Source organism: Rhamphochromis longiceps, linkage group LG3, assembly GCF_057381845.1.
Source record: "Rhamphochromis longiceps isolate RC_006_pf linkage group LG3, R_longiceps_female_GT1.1, whole genome shotgun sequence".
Lineage (NCBI taxonomy): Eukaryota > Metazoa > Chordata > Actinopteri > Cichliformes > Cichlidae > Rhamphochromis > Rhamphochromis longiceps.
In genome coordinates this window covers 20,330,121-20,347,067 of record NC_140559.1, presented here as the reverse complement: position 1 = coordinate 20,347,067, position 16,947 = coordinate 20,330,121, and the positions used below count along the sequence as shown (strand labels likewise).

The window sequence follows — 16,947 nt, the reverse complement described above, 5'->3', positions numbered from 1 at the left end:
CCACCTGTTTTTCGGGCCTCCGCTTTTTTTCTGTTGGCTATAACGGACCACATTTGAGCATACAGAGTAAGCAAATATTTACTTGTAATGTGCTCAGATAATTTCAATAAGTGCTTACAGAGGGGAAATTAATGTAGCCTCTAACTGCAATTGATTTACATCGGACAAACAGACCAAGCACTGTGGCTCATAATACAATTACACCTTACCTGTTTGGACTATATTTTTATATTTCATTTTTACTTGCTGCCAGGCACGTTTGGGGCCTGTTGGGTTGCACCTGCGCTCACATCACATCACAAAATAAAATGTATAAAATAACAAATAAAATAACATATGATAAAATAACGTGTTAAATGGGTGGAAATCCCTAGATCAATGTTTATATTAACACTCACGCATTGACTCTGTCGGCTATGTTTTGCCATGCATGCTCCCTTTCTTTTGCAGCTGTGGCTGTTACTTTTTTCCGCGGAATTTGCATGTTATCGGCATATGCTGCCATCAGAATTTCGGCCTCAAGCGCTGTGACATACGTTGACCGCGCCTTCTTTCCCTCCGTCTCCATGGTGACTCGCTTAATCTGTGCTCCGCTTATCAGGGCTTTATGTATCCTCGTCCGCGCGCTTCACTTGGGGTTAAAGCAACTCCACGTTGACTGAACTAATTGTTATCAGCCTTTCTGAAACCGAATATTCCGAGTTGGACAGTTCGGGGTTACTCAACCCTGAGTATCGTTTTTCACTCTGAGTTTTCTAAACCGGCTTCCTGAAATAGGGCCCAGGTCAGGCAGCATTTTTAACTTACCCTGCAGGGTCAGGTTCAGTCTGTCCAAGTGACACAGCATGTCAACCAAAAAGGCCAGATCCATAATCCACTTGAGGTCCGAGAGCTCGGGATAGTCCTTGTCCTTCTTTTCCATAAACAGTTTCACTGCATCCAAAAGCTCAAAGAAGCGAGAGAGTACCGGGCCTTTTGACAGCCACCTCACAGTGCAGTGCAGCAGCAGGTCACCTGGAAGCCCTTGGTCCAGCTCAGCGATGAGATTCTTTTTTTTTTTTTTAAATGACATCAGAAACAGCAGTATGCGACATTACGTGATGGCAGAGCTTCAGTTCATCCTTTGTCATTTTTTTTTTTTTTTTTTTTTTTTAATAAATAGGACAGGGGGAATGAATGAGAGAAAGAGGGGGAGAGAAAGAAAGAAAACCAAAGGGGAGAAGAGACGGTGAGAAGGGGGGGGGAAGAGAGAGAGAAAAAAAAAAAAAAAGAACTCCTGGGTCACCTGTATGGAGAAAAAAAAACAAACAAACAGCGATGAGATTCTTGAATTGCCTGTGGTTAAGCGCATGTGTGCGGATATAGTTGACAATTTCCATCACAGGCTTCATGACGTTATCTAAATTCAATGATTTAGACACGAGTTGCTCCATGTGGATGATGCAGTGGAAATTCCAAAAGTCAGGAATAGTTTGGTCAGCTTTGCACAGCCCCACAAGCCCGTTCACAGATCCCATCAGGGCTGGTGCTCCATCCGTGGCTATTGCAGTTAATTTCGTTATGGGCAGATTTGCTTTTTCAAATGCAGCCATCATGGTTTCTTTCACATCTATGCCACGGGTTCTGTCTTTTATGGCACAATATCCAGGAGTTCTTCTTTGATCACACAATCGTTTGACACAGACCGTGCAAATATTGCCAACTGAGGCTTGTCTTGTATATCACAACTCTCATCCAATGCGACACTAAAATACTCACATGCTTGAAGGTCAGAGTGCAACTGTGATTCAATAGCCGTGTTAATGTCCGATATTCTGTGTTCAACAGTGTGGCGGGACAGTTGGACGTCTGATACCATGCGTTTTAATTTGTCGTTTTCAGGAGACAAGATTTCAACAACGTCACTGAGGCATTTTTTAATGAACTCCCCTTCATTGTATGGCTTTTAGCCCATGCAATGTTCCAAGCCAGCTGATAGGATGCGAGCGTTATGGTCTCTGACTGCTTCGTAAATTTTTGGAAAAACTGTATCTGCTTTTCTGCCTGACTTTTCAAAGTGGCCAGCTCGTGTTTGCGAAGTTCAGTCCCTTTTGGAAATTCCTGGTTGATGTTAGCATGGAGTGAGCTGAAACAGCGCTGAAGATTTGAAGCTTTGAAATGCGCTAATGATGTCTGACATATAAGGCAGAATGGCTTGCCATTGCGTTCAACAAAAAAATGTAAACTCTCCCACTCTGTTAAAAACGTCCTGTGTTCATCTTCATATTTTCTTTTTGCTGTGCATTTTTTTTCCTGCCATTTTAAGGGCGAACTTGCTCCTACTGGGAAACTTTGCAGTATTTTCATCTAACACACATGCGCATTTGATGAAAATACCGTATTGAACTCAAGCGAACGCGCATATTTTAAAACAACGACATAAAAAAAACACAAACCACAAACACAAACTTTGATATGAACGTAAGAGCCGTATGAAACCAGACAAAGAGCCGCATGCGGCTCGAGAGCCGCGGGTTGGCCACCCCTGCTCTTCAGTCTCAGAAGCTGCCTGATGGTTATGGGGCTGCAGTTGGCACCAGTAACGGACTTCATTTGGGTTGAGGATTGTCCAGTGTCTCGACAGACAGCCAACTGGATCCTCCGGCTCAGTGCTGGTGAAATTGTGTGTGTGTGCGTGTGTGGGGGGGGGTGTCTTCCACTTGCCTTTTTTGTTCCATAACCCTCAGGATCAATTAAGAAATTCCAAATGACTGACTTACTGTGTCCCACCTCATTAGTGATGGCACGCTGTGAGATCTTGAGATCACTTTGGTGGTCTCAGGATCTCATCTCTGCTTTTCGCAGATGATGTGGCCCTGCTGGTTTCGTCAGGTGATGGCCTCCAGAATCAGAAACTTTATCAGAATCAGAAACTTTATTGTCATTGTCATGAGAACAACGAAATTAAGAATGGTCCCCGATCATTGCATCATCCCTAGCAATATCAAAATATAAATAAAACAATAAAATTCAATAAATAAAATAGATAGAATACTTAAAATACTAATAAGATATAACAGTAAAACATTCACATACATTCCCACACACATGCTTCAGGCCGTGCATAGATTAACACAAGAGTGGCGTGATGGACATTTTTTTGTAGTATTCAGATGTGTTATTGCAGTTGGATAACAGCTGTGTTTGAGTCTATTAGTCCTTGCTCTGATTGCCCTGTACCGTCTGCCTGAGGGCAACAGTTCGAACAGGGAGTGGCCAGGATGTGAGGTGTCTTTTATGATGTTTTGGGCCTTTTTAAAACAGTGGGCGTTGTGTAGAACTTCCAGTGTGGGGAGAGGGCAGCCAGTGATCTTTTGGGCGGTGTTAATGATCCCTTGGAGTGCTTTCCTCTGAGCCCCTGTGCAGCTAGTGTACCAAATACATATGCAGTAAGTTAGAACACTCTCAACGGTGGCTCTGTAGAAGGACACCAGCAGTCTCTGTGTGATGTTATTCCTCCTGAGAATTCTCAGGAAGTACAGTCTCTGTTGGGCCTTTTTCAGCAGCTCGGAGGTGTTCACACTCCAGGAAAGGTTCTCCTCTATATTGAATCCCAGGAAGCGGAAGCTTGCCACCCTTTCTACACAGTCCCCATTTATGAATAGTGGTTGGATCTCTGCCTTTTTCCTTCTGAAGTCTATTATGAGTTCTTTGGTTTTTGAAGTGTTGAGGAGGAGGTTATTGGCCTTACACCATGACGTCAGCTGCTCCACCTCGTCTCTGTACGTAGACTCGTCTCCCTTGGAAATGAGCCCCACCACTGTGGTGTCATCTGCAAATTTCACAAAGATGTTGCTGTGGTGGCGAGGAGTGCAGTCGTGTGTGTAGAGAGAGTAGAGCAGTGGACTGAGCACACAGCCCTGGGGTGAGCCAGTGCTGAGACTCAGGGCTGAGGATGTGTGATGGCCAACTCTGACTCTCTGTCTACGGCCTGAGAGGAAGCTATTGATCCACATGCAGGTGCTGTATGGAAGCCCCAGGTCTTGTAGCTTGGCCACCAGTTTGTGTGGAAGGATGGTGTTAAAAGCTGAGCAGTAATCCACGAAGAGCATCCGCACATAGCTACCATGCTCTTCCAGGTGAGTTAATGCAGCATGGAGTGCTGTGGCTACAGCGTCTTCCGTGGATCGGTTTGCTCTGTAGGCAAACTGGTGTGGATCCAGGCTGCGGGGCAGGGCTGCTGTGATGTGTCTGCGGACCAGCTTCTCAAAGCATTTCATTACCACTGGGGTGAGTGCCACCGGTCTGTAGTCATTCAGGCCGGTGATGTGGGGCTTCTTAGGCAAGGGGACTATGGTGGAGGACTTCAGGCAGAGTGGGACAGTCGCCTGTGCGAGGGATTTGTTGAAAATCCTGGTGAAGATCCCAGCCAGCTGTCCTACACAATCCCTCAATATTCGACCTGGCACACCATCAGGACCCGCCGCCTTCCTCGGGTTAACAGCCTGCAGCATGCGCCTCACCTCGTGCTCTTCCAGGGTGAGGGTGGTGCTGCTATGGGTGGCGTGTTGCTGCTGTGGCTCCAATACCTCCGGTACCCTGGTCTCAAAGCGGGCAAAGAAGATATTCAGCTCCTCTGCCAGCTCCAGGTCACCGTCCGCAGCTCCGAGATTGATCTTATAGTTGGTTAGGTGCTGGATGCCTTGCCACACCTGCCGGCTGGTATTACTCTTCAAATGGTCCTCGATCCTCCTCCTATAGTCCCCCTTTGCCTCTCTGATGCCTCTCTTCAGGTTGGATCGGGCTGTGGTGTAGTAATCCCTGTTGCCAGAGCTCGCCTTGAAATGGTTCCCAGCCGAGTGTGAAGCGGTGGGAATGAGAATCAGCACCTCCAAATCTGAGGCCATGGCCCAGCATGGGGACTCCACTCCGGGTCAGGGACGAGAGCCTGCTCCAAGTGGAGGAGTTTAAGTATCTTGGGGTCTTGTTCATGAGTGATTGGAGAAGGGAGCGGGAGACCGACAGACGGATTGGTGCAGTGGCTGCAGTGATGCGGACGCTGTACCGGTCTGTTGTGGTGAAGAGAGCTGAGCGTAAAACCGAAGCTCTCAATTTAAATGGCCTGTATTTACCGGTCAATCTACACCCCTACCCTCACCTATGGTCACGAACTGTGGGTAGTGACTGAAAGAACGAGATCGCGAATATAAGCGGCGGAAATTAGCTTTCTCCAAAGGGTGGCTGACCTCTCCCTTAGAGATAGGTTGAGAAATTCGGCCATTCACAAGGGACTCAGAGTAGAGTGGCTGGGGAGAGGGAGGTCTGGGCTTCTCTGCTTGGGCTGCTGCTCCCACGACCCGGCCCCGGATAAGCGGAAGAAAATGGATGGATGGATGGATGGATGGACATTATAAATAACATTTAGAATATTGGGAAGGGATTCATAATGGTGTTCTTTATAATTTCACAATATAGTGAAGTAAGATAGAAACAAGGTTAAGATAAAAATAAAAATAATTACTAACATTTTGACATTTTACAAAGAACTAATTGCATCGTAAATAAACAGTGCAGATTTTAATTAAGAAACTGAGTTATTTTCACAGTTTCATGGTTGATGGAGTCTTTAGAAGTTTTGTTCACATTTAGTGGAATCTAATGCTTTGGAAAATAAAGACTTCCGTTTTGTAAAGCAATTCACATTTGTATACATTTCTTGATAGTGTTATAGAAGAAACGCTAAGCTAAACCTATCAAGTGCAAAATGGTTTTTTTTTGGATGGAATCAAAAGTTTTGTAGAAATCAAATGAGAAGTAAATAATCAATAAGGTCTAATACTATTCTTATATGATCGGAGATATACCAATTCCTCTGTTTGTGTCTCATCAGTTACGAAAGCTAAAGCTACCTTAATTGTATGAGCAAATATTTGGGTAGAAACTTTCTAGTCCTTATTAAGAAGTTAGACAGGACGCCAATCAGGAAAGTGTTTGAGGGCTTCATTTTTATATATTTACATTGTTGTACAGTGGAACGATTTTAGTTCTTTGGTCGCATGGAGCTGATTGTTTATGGATAAGAGTGGTTACGGAGATCATTCAAGAAACACTCAGAGCTGTTTTAGTTTTCACCTCTTTTCTTATGACTCACTTATTGTTCGTATAGCTCAGCGAACCTGACGTCACTTAAATGCGACTACCTTAAGAGAACTGAACGCAAGTTTGAAGTTGAAACGATCGGCTGAAGCTAAAATAATCTTTGTCTTGCTTAAACTTTAAATTGAATCTACCGTAGTTACTTTTTAAAAGTCATAGTCTGTTATTCGCAGAAAATATCATCAGACTAGCACATTTAGAACAAACTTGTCCGATCATCAGAAAGAAGAACACGGAAATGTCTGTAACTGCGTCACTCTGCTCCACTTTGCTGTTTTTTGGCATCATCGTGTTTGTCTCGGCAGGTGAGGTTAATAAACCAAAATTTTCCCCCCTGAGATAAAAAGGGGGAAAATGGTATCTTTGTCGTTTACGTGGTGCCAATACTTGGTGGTGGTGCCAACACAAATAATTAGTTTCATGTCGATTCCATTTGTTTGTGTCCGTGAATGCATCACGAGGCTGGGTGGGGTCTGTACTTGTTTTATCGTAGAGTTAGCATGTTTGCTATCTGTACCACTGTGGGGACTGTCCTTCTGACTAAAGTGAGATCTGTGGTTGAAATGATGGCAGTGCACAGATTCTGTGCTTTATTCGGTCTGTGGCGTCTGTTGCTCGTGTTGTTTGTGGTCTGTCAGCCAGCCGGGGAGCAGAGCTAAGGCTAACATACCAAAAGCTCCCGAGTGTTAAAAACAAAGACAAGTATCGCTACAGTCACTGTCTGTGCTTTTCGTGCTTTCGTTTTTGATCTTTGAAGTTTTTTAGGTTCTCTTGTTCTTTGTAAACTCTGCTATCACTTCCTACTCTTTTTTCACCTGCCAACCAATGAACATTCAGAAATGGCCTACGTCATCTGGCTTCCAATGCCGTACAGTCAGGATCTTGTAGAAGTGCACCTGAGTGCATCTGGGGTGGGTGACCCTCCTCAACCAAAAAGTGGATGGACAGGTTTGTGGGACAATAAAACCAACTTAGTGTGTGAAGACTTGTTGGAACACTGCAGGATAGAACCGACCTAAATCCTCTGACTGCAGGAATTTGGCTCACATATGATGAAACAATTATCATCTCCATCATACTTGTTAGATGAGAGAAGGCAAGGAGTTGCAGAAAAGGGTGCTGGGTAGGAGTGCTGTACATATGATGGTGCAGGATAATGAACAGGTGGATGTGACAGTGGAGTAGACTGTCAACATCTGAAGAGTTGACTATAAGTCTTGGCTTCTTGGCTTTTGACTTCGTCTCCTTATCAGCGATTATGAAGCGATATCGTTTGAGTGGCAACACTTATCCACATACGTTCTATAGATTGGCATCTTGCGGCATCATAACAGTAGCTGGAGGCTGCGGTGAAGCAGGAGGAAGAGGCTGCACTAATAAAAGAGGAGTAAAGACCACAGGAATTGTAGATGCAGACGGCTGTAAAGGCACAGCTTCAGATGTTAATATAGTTGATACAGAAGAGTCGGCCTGTTCTTGTTGTGCTGCATGCTAAGCCTGAAGTATGTGTAGGTGAATCCCTTGTAGCTGTTGTTGGACTGTGAACCACAACAAGGTAACTGCACGCTAGTTAAGGGAGACAACTGTAATGTGGCTAAAATGCAGCTTTGTGGCATGAAGGGTAGGACAGGTGAGCACTCTGTGGATATGAAATCAATTTGACCATTTAGTCCATTTCCACTTAAATTAGATCAGCCTTAAAACTCTTACATCTTCTGGTTTCTTGTCTACCAACATGCATCCAGCCACTGCCATCTATCATCTGGACTACAAGAAATCTAGCAGTTTTCCCCAGGCTATAGGTGTCACTGCATTAATTGGTCTCAGTGGAGATGTTTGCCTTATTGTGCTGATTACAAGACAATGACGAGGGAGGTTAGGAGAGTTTAAGGCTACGTCCACACGTACACGGATATTTTTGAAAACGCAGATTTTTCCATGTGTTTGCACCTTTCGTCCACACGTAAACAATGTTTTTGTTCACTGAAAACAGAGATAGTTAGAAACTCCTGCCAGGGTGGAGTTTTTGCATTTACGTGTTGTCGAGAAAAACGGAGAAAGCGCAGTCAAAATTGAGAGCAAACAAAACAACTGCTGTATAATGCCCTCCGCTATCTTGGTTTAATTGGTCACATGACTGCATCATATGACTAAAATGCGTCATCGTTTTAGAAAGTCTCAGTTTTTACTGTCCACACTGCGAAGTGAAAGCACAGCTTTCAAATGTATGCGTTTTCGAGAGCGTTTTGAAAATGCTGTGTTTTACATCAGCAAAAACGCCGTCTCAGTGTGGACAGGAGGCCAAAACAGAAAGAAAACAATGCGTTTTTACAATGCTTTAAGGACCATTTCTGAAAACTGCATTGAAACGCTGGTGTTTACAAGTCTTCTGTAAGAAAGACTGCAGCTACCTAAGAATTTGGGTAATTGTCTTCAAAAAGTCCCAGAGACACCTTAAACACTGTTTTAATCCAGTCTTAATCCACCCATGACAGTATCTGATATAAACACTCTGTGTTTTAAGAAGCTTTTGTTAGAGATTCATTTATAAAGTATTTTTAGTTTTTTAGTTTGAGTAAACAATCAGCTTGATTTTTGACTGCTGCTTTCTATTTTTTCATTTAAGGAATCATCTGAAATTATATGTCGTAACATTTGTTTATATGTAGTTTGTGTATTATTAACAATAAATTGTCCTCATTTGTTTTGCACCTAAACACCTTTTAGAGGAAATCACAACCTTTTACTTTTATTGATTAGACTGAGCTGATCTAATATCATAAACTGAGTGGAGTGGGAAGTTGTCTCTGCACATCTACCTGATTTATTGCAACACTTCACTTCTTTATTACTTCTCTGTTTCTTTGTATATGTGGTAGCTGTTTGTCACATGTGTGTACTTAGATTTGGAGAAGATAGGAATGTGGTTGCTAAGGTGTTGCTATGTGCACTGATGTCACACAGGTGAAGGGTGTGTTGTACCAAACAGGATGACACACGGATGTGTGGGTTAGTTTGATCTGTGGTTCACAGGCCACTTTATACGCAGACTTTAAACTTGCTACATTTTATTGTTTGATTTCTTAACTATTTTTTTTGCTTTTTAAAATTGTATTAAGTGGAATAAATCTTCAGTGTGTCCCTTTTTACATACTGAAAAAGCTGATACTGAACTCAGACTTTTGGGGTTTTTTTACCTTTCAGTGGATAATTTTAATTTTCCCATCCTGATGATCAGAAGAGTGTTTGAGGATTTCAGAGATCCTTCAGAACAACAGTAAGTGTTTAAAATGACGTCTTTCAGTCTTTTAGATAATCTGACAGGTTGACTGAAGTCTGTGAGCTTCAGTCGATTAACAGACTGTTCATGTTAATCCATCTGAACGAGGATTTAAATCTTCACTTTTCTGGTTACTGGTTACAGATGAATGTCATGTGGAGTTAGTGTGAAGTATTTGATTTACTGGTTTTTATTTTCTTTTTTTATTTTAATTTTCTGGTTTCACCTGTGAAAACACATTATTAAAATTATTATTATTATTATTTAATCTGAAGATCCAAACGATGTCAGACTTTATCTGACACAATATAAAGAAGAAAAAAGAGGAAGTGTACTCAGTTACTCCACTGTACTCTGATTACAGTCATGTGATTTACAGGAAGTGCTGCATCAGCTGCAGGTGGTGGACAAAGTTCTCCAGATCAGCTGTGGTTTTATGGAGGCTCCAGCTAAATGCTGCCTCCTCCATAGTACTATATACATTTTTATACAGTGACGTCATTTTGAAGTCCTTTGGCTGATGATGGTCTTTAGTATGTAGCTGATGGTTGATGATGAGAGAGGTTATGTTTGTGTTGTTCTGTGGAGATCATTCAAGAACTGAACCTGTTAAACACTCAGACCTGCTTTAGATTTCACCGCTTTAGTCATGACGCACTTATTCATGGTCATCGTACAGCGCAGCGTAACAGACGTCACTCTAATGCGACTTCCTTAAGATATTGAAAGTGTGGCGTTTGAATGAGTGTCTAAAAAACTTATGTTTCAGCTTTATTTAAACCTCAAAGTTAACCTCATGTAGGCAGTTTTAACTCTAGTTTTGTTATTAACTGAAAATACCAACAGACTCAGACTTTTAGAACAAACTAAGAGTCAGATCAGCAGAAACAAAAACACGGAAATGTTTCCTGTAACTGCGTCGCTCTGCTCAACTTTGCTGATTGTCGGTGTCTTCGTGTTTGTCTCTGCAGGTGAGGTTTATAAACCAAATGGTGTTTCCCTCTGAGATAAAGAGGAACAAACATCAGTCTGGTTTACATGTTACTTCCCAAACAATTAGTTTCATATTTAATCAGTTTGTCTGCTTGTGTGACGGCATCACGAGGTCTGGTGGTGTCTGTGGATTTACCCGCTTGGTCAGCGGTGCAGTTTCCAGCACAGAGACAAAGAAGTGTAATGTGTGTGTCAGTGTGATGTGTTGTAGTTTCAGGAGTCAGGATGCAGCTGCAAAGCTTTTTGTTCAGTGTATACAAACAGCTGTAGCTCCATAAAGGCAGCATGCAGAGACTCACAGTGTCTTATAATGAGAGGCTGCTTTCTCTCACACATTATGTTCACTTATTATCAGCACATGTTTCACTGTATTCGTGTTTATATTACACAGCTACTGTCATCCACAGTAATCTCCTCATTTAAGTTTCCATCTCCATCTCCATCCTCTGAGTTTCCGACTTAAAATTAAACTGACCCTGTATTGTCAAAATATGAGATTTGGGAGCTTCAGCAAAAAAAAAAAAAAAGCACAACTCAAATTCTAGGCAGTGAAAAATAAAATAACAGAACAATTAATTGTATGACGAAATCTTGTTAATATAGAGTGGTTAGTGTAATTTTAATTTTCCCATCCTGATGATCAGAAGAGTGTTGGAGGATTTCAGAGATCCTTCAGAACAACAGTAAGTGTTTAAAATGACGTCTTTGTCTTTTAGATAATCTGACAGGTTGACTGAAGTCTGTGAGCTTCAGTCGATTAACAGATTATTAAGATTGATCCAGCTGAACGAGGATTAAAACTTCACTTTTCTGGTTACTGGTTACAGATGAATGTCATGTGGAGTTAGTGTGAAGTATTTGATTTACTGTTGGCTGGTTTCATCTGAGGAAACACATCATATGAAATGAATTCAATGTGTTTTATCATCTGAAGAACCAAAAGATGTCAGACTATATCTGACACAATATAAAAAAGAAAAAGAGGAAGTGTACTCAGTTACTCCACTGTAGTCTGATGCTGCATCAGCTGCAGGTGGTGTAAATATTTTATTTATTCCTTAAATAAAATAATAGAACAATTAATTGTATGACTTGTTAATATAGAGTGATGAAGGTTGTAACTGACTTTTGTGTCATGAGGAATAGATTAAGGTCAGATCTCTGTAGGGTGGGGTGCAGTGGTACTGTGTGATATTAACAGCATTTACTGTCATAATGATCATGTGTGTACTTTAGCATCAAGTACTTTGTGTGTGTACTTTTTTTATTCTTTTTTTTAATGTATATCGTGCACGGATGTACTATAACTTAATAGATGTGCATACACTCCTCACTCCATCTGGCTGCTGAAGAAGTGAGCAGTTGCACTTTGACCTTTAACCTCTCTGCTCTGTGTCGTTTCCTCTTTCAGACCAAAAAATCATCACAGCTGAATCTGGACAGAACGTCACTCTGCCATGTCGAGCTCCAAATAACAACATCATCTTAGGTGTAGAGTGGAGCAGAGCTGACCTGGGAGATGAATATGTGCTTTTTTACAGAGATGAACAATTTGATCCAGTTAACCAGCATCCATCTTTTAAGAACCGGGTGGATCTGCAAGACAGACAGATGAAGGAAGGAGACGTGTCTTTGATTCTGAAGAATGTGACGATTAATGACACTGGAGCATACGAGTGTCATGTCTTCATGAGAGGAACAAACATAAGGAAAAGAGCAAATCAGGATGGTGACCCCATCAGCATCGTCACACTAAGAGTCGTTCCTCCAGGTGAGTGAGTAGAGTTGAGTGTGTGTGTGATCAGAGGTGAAGCTGCTTCCTGGTTGTTGTTGATGTTTGTTTGTAAAGATGTTGTTGATGAGACTTTGTAGAAAGCAGCTGGTCTGAGTGATGTGATCAGAGTGCAGTAGATAATGTCTGACAGCAGTTTGAAGAGGAAATGGATTCTGTTCTGTTCTTCACTCATCACCTACCTGACAGCTGACACCTCACACCTGTTTCTCACCTGCAGGTCAGCCAGGAGGACACACAGAGGATGGAGGGAAGGAGGCTGGAGGGAAGGAGGATGGACATGTTGGACTGATTGTTGGTCTGTCAGTTTCTGCTGTGCTTCTTGTTGCTGCTGTTGTTGGTTTTTTAATCTACAGAAAACATAATCAGCAGACTCAGGGTCCATACTAGCCGCCTGAGTAATTGCAGCATATTTGAAATGTCTTTAGTGTTTTTATGATGATGTTTGGTAAGAGAAGCATCATTATGGTAGAATGGAGTTCAACTGCCCAATATCCAATTTGTTTTTAAAAAAGTAGCAGGTTGAGAACCAGGACCTGCTGATCTGTCAGCCTGAGACTGGCAGGGATTCATAAAAACAAACACATTCTTTAATATCACTTAGACTGTAAGTGATGACTTTGTTTCTTTTGTTTTTTTATTCAGTAGGTCAATAGCACAAGATGATATATATTATATGTTGAAAGTGTTAAAGCCTACACTCTTTTACTAAGTGTGTGAATATATTTGGCCTTTGGTATTTTGTAAATAATAATACTTAGCAGCAATAGTAGTAGAAAAGTACTGCACAGCATCTCCACCACTGTTTTTTATATTTTGCTTGGAAATTTGGAGTTAGTTGCAGACTTTTATTAAAACGTGCAAACGTGTGAATATACAGGGTTTATGCAAAAACGTTCTAACAAGCTGAGAGCCTATATTTCATGTTATCAAAGCAAATTCTTGACTAATACTTTTCATCTGCATGTTTTCATATCCTGGTATGATTTTACTGCACTGGCAATGTTTTGGGGATCATTGTCATGCTGAAAAATGTATCTGCTGCCCATTAGACTCTTTCTAGATGGTATTACACGGGGATCAAAATCTATTGATACTTTTCTGTGTTCATAATTACATCACCTCTAACAAGTTCTCCAACACCACTGAAATGCAACTTCCAACCATGACAAAGCCTCGACTGCAGCCCTTAACGAGATGAGTTTTTAGCTGATACCTTATTTACAATCACATTGTTGTTGTTATGCACTGACAAAGTGTCATTTTTGATAATTATTATATATTTAATTAAAGAAATCAATTAAATCTGCAATTTTGTGACTGGCTGCTGGTAACAAAGTGCCTGTTATCTGTTATCCATAGGCACAGAACTGGTTCCTCCCTTGAGTAAGGATTGTTTTTGTTATATTATTTTTTTATGGTTGAATAATTCATCAGTCAATGTTAAGTGTCCTAAAGAACACAAACAAGATTCCCTGTGTAAACTGGACTGGACTGAAAGTTATTGGAAACCTTTCATAACAAACAAACCAATATTTTTGCAGAGATCCACAGTCACAGATAATTACAGACACTCAACCAAGTACAGAAACACTGTGTCATAATCTGGTTATTAATAATCTGCCTAATAATGTTCAGGATCTGTTTAGCAGCTATTACTGAGTAAGCTTTGTGGGAGATATTATGAAAAAGAGAAATCTTTTCCAAGCAGCTACAGAGGGAGATCTGTCCTCTCTGATCTGTGAAGCTTTGACTTTTCCTTCCATTTACGAGACTTTGAAGTCTGTAACTTCTGTTTAAATATTGCTTGTTCATATATTGCTGCTTATTTATTTTTATTTCTGTTTATTTGTTTATTTTTAATAAAACGTTGCAAACATTGGTACTAGTTTTAATGTTTATTGATTGTTTATGTTGCTGTGAAATATGTTCTGACCTGTTGAACTCATGTTGGCACATTTTATGAGCCGAAATTAGTCGAGGAACACACACACGCGCCCGTTCAGCTATCTTAGTGAGGACCTTCATTGACATAATGGTTTCCCTAGTCCCTTACCCTAACCATTGGGAATTTTTTTATTATATTTTTTTATATATACACACCGCTCTTCCCGTTAACTCATAAGTTGAATATCTACACAGTAACTTAATACAAGGACCAGTCAATTAGAAGGCACGTCTACAGTATATACCAAAGAGGACCGTTGAGGGAAGGAGAAGAGGAGCAGAAAAAAGTTGATCGGGAGCTTTAAAGGAGAGTATGGATGACCCAGCGGCCCCTAGGACTGTGCACCAAAATCTTTAACACAAGAGAACTAAATCAAACCCTCTTTATACCTAACCATAACCTAATTGAAACCCTGACTAAAAAAAAATGCAATTTTGAGCCTCAAAAAGGCCTTCAAATTTGAGAGGATCATGAGTGTGTCCTCACAAGTGATTGTTGGTTCTCACAAGTATAGTAGAATGCAGATTTCGGTCTTCACAAAGATAGCTAGACGGGAACACACACGATCTGACAGGAATACGAGATGATGAAAACTGATGACAGAGTGGAAATCTGCTTAGAAGCTGTGAATAAATTAAAGTGATGATAAATGGTAAAATGGCCTGTTTTGGTATAGCGCTTCACTAGTCCCTAAGGACCCCAAAGCGCTTTACACAACCAGTCATCCACCCATTCACACACTGGTGATGGTAAGCTACATTGTAGCCACAGCTGCCCTGGGGCGCACTGACAGAGGCGAGACACACTGACACACAAGACATGTGAGTTCACACTTAAACATGGTGGAAACAAAACAAGGCAACAATTGTTTGTTGAACGGATGGTTTTCTTTTCTTAGGTGTGACCTTTGATCTTATAGAGTGGTGTGAGTGTTTGCCCCCCTTTCCTGATTACCTACCATTTTTCACACTTAAATGTTTCAGATCATCAAATTAAATATTTGACAAAAATAACACAGTTACGGTGCAGAATGTCTGAGGTACCTCATCGCGTTAAAATTAACATGTTTGTAGTTTATAACTTGATTTTTTAAAAGAATTTAGTCCCGACCTCTGTGTTTGAACCAATAGAAAGCTGGTGCTCAGAGGAAGAGGGCGGGCTTTACTTGGTGTCAGTGACAGAAATGAAAAAAAGCTCAAATGAGTGAGAAGGACGATGAAGGAAACATCTGTGCTGTGTCTGCTCTGTAAGTAGAATCTCTGTGTTTGTTTGAATTCTTGTACTTTGACTGTCTGCTCTCCTGATAACTGATGATGGAGGAGAAGACATGAAAAACAAATCAGGCTGAATTCAAGTTCAAAACACCACGAGGACCAACTGCAGGTCTGAACTGACTCTTTATCTTTGCTCAGGAGTTGAGGAAACACAGCAGGCAGTGAAAAGATCAAATCATTCACTCATTATATCAACACAGCTGCACAGTGGACACATGACTTTGTGGGATTTATTTTTTCAGTCGCTTGTTGTCCAAACTTTATTGAAACATGTTGCTGGCATCAAACTGAAAATGAGCAGATATATCAGAGAAATAAGTTTGTGTGTTTGTCAGCTGTTTGTGTGGAGTTGTTCTTTATGTTCACCTCAAATCAACCTGAGTGTCATTTCTCTTTAGTTCTGATCTCACTGCTGAGCTGCACAACAAACCAAGGTCAGTAACCTTCTTCTGTCACAGTTTAAAACTGAGAAATGCTCACTGATATGACCTGATTGGGTTCATGTCTGGAGATGCTCTTTGAATAAACACTCTTAAGAGATCATCAGTTTTCCATTTTAACCCTCACAGCTCGTCTGACTGTGAGTCCCAGCAGCTCTCAGTTCTTTAAAGGAGACTTTGTGTCTCTGAGCTGTGAGGAGGACGACAGCTCTGCTGGATGGACTCTGAGGAGAAACACAAGCAAACAACAGAGGACTCAGTGTGGAGATGGGTGGGGGAGAATAGCTGGTTCTTCCTGTAACATCAGTATAACAGCACCTCATGACAGTGGAGTTTACTGGTGTGAGTCCAGAGAGGGTCCCATCAGTAACATGGTTAACCTGACAGTCACTGGTAAGCTGAGTGTGTGGAGTTAGTGTTGATGAAGCTGTGTGTAAATGGATGAAATGCTGTAGTTTGTCTCTGTGTTGAGGTGGATCAGTGATCCTGCAGAGTCCTGTCCTCCCTGTGATGGAGGGAGATGACGTCACTCTGCTCTGTAAAACAAAGACCACTCCCTCCAACCTCCCAGCTGCTTTCTATAAAGATGGCTCCCTCATCAGGAAGCAGCCTACAGGTCACATGACCATCCAGCATGTTTCCAGGTCTGATGAAGGCCTCTACAAGTGTGACATCAGCGGTCATGGAGAGTCTCCATCCAGCTGGATCACTGTCACAGGTGACACACTCACCTGTCTGTGTTTCTGCAGCTTTCAACATTCACAATGTGACGACAACTTAATGACTGTGTTTGCTTTATTTTAGACAAACACACCACCACACCTCCACCTACATCCACACCTCCACCTACATCCACCTCTCCTGCTGTTCTCTCTGTGTTGTCATCTGTTGGATCAGTCTGTGTTGTGGTTCTACTGGTGTTACTGGTTCTGCTGGTGAGACGATGTGTTCATAGGAAACCTGAAGGTGAGACTCAGACTTCCTGATCTTTCATGTCTGAGTTTGTTTAGTAGAATAAAGTTCACATTCATTAAGATCACAGTAACAACGTTCTTAAATATAATCTCTGTTTAGATATTTAATAT

The 16,947-nt window shown here is 41.5% G+C and overlaps 2 protein-coding genes across 2 annotated transcripts; both read left to right on the top strand.

The window, feature by feature from the left end:
- The first annotated feature begins 6,069 nt into the window (after window positions 1-6,069).
- LOC146673350 (coxsackievirus and adenovirus receptor homolog) lies at window positions 6,070-14,067 on the top strand. Its single transcript, XM_085402651.1, has 3 exons — window positions 6,070-6,440; window positions 11,820-12,179; window positions 12,466-14,067. Exons 1-3 carry the CDS (start codon window positions 6,374-6,376, stop codon window positions 12,588-12,590), a joined length of 552 nt encoding a protein of 183 aa, XP_085258777.1. The 5' UTR covers window positions 6,070-6,373; the 3' UTR covers window positions 12,591-14,067.
- LOC146673349 (Fc receptor-like B) lies at window positions 12,642-16,848 on the top strand. The gene is made up of 4 exons (XM_085402650.1): window positions 12,642-12,648; window positions 16,148-16,255; window positions 16,335-16,580; window positions 16,667-16,848. Exons 1-4 carry the CDS (start codon window positions 12,642-12,644, stop codon window positions 16,846-16,848), a joined length of 543 nt encoding a protein of 180 aa, XP_085258776.1.
- The last annotated feature ends 99 nt before the right edge of the window (window positions 16,849-16,947 follow it).

Excerpts from the sequence above, each read along its gene's own strand:
- LOC146673350 (XM_085402651.1), top strand. The coding sequence starts at position 6,374 with ATGTCTGTAACTGCGTCACTCTGCTCCACTTTGCTGTTTTTTGGCATC. Across the intron at positions 6,441-11,819 it reads CATCGTGTTTGTCTCGGCAG|ACCAAAAAATCATCACAGCT; the intron begins GTGAGGTTAATA and ends TTCCTCTTTCAG. Across the intron at positions 12,180-12,465 it reads ACTAAGAGTCGTTCCTCCAG|GGAAGGAGGATGGACATGTT; the intron begins GTGAGTGAGTAG and ends AGGAGGCTGGAG.
- LOC146673349 (XM_085402650.1), top strand. Across the intron at positions 16,256-16,334 it reads GGTTAACCTGACAGTCACTG|GTGGATCAGTGATCCTGCAG; the intron begins GTAAGCTGAGTG and ends CTCTGTGTTGAG. Across the intron at positions 16,581-16,666 it reads CAGCTGGATCACTGTCACAG|ACAAACACACCACCACACCT; the intron begins GTGACACACTCA and ends GCTTTATTTTAG.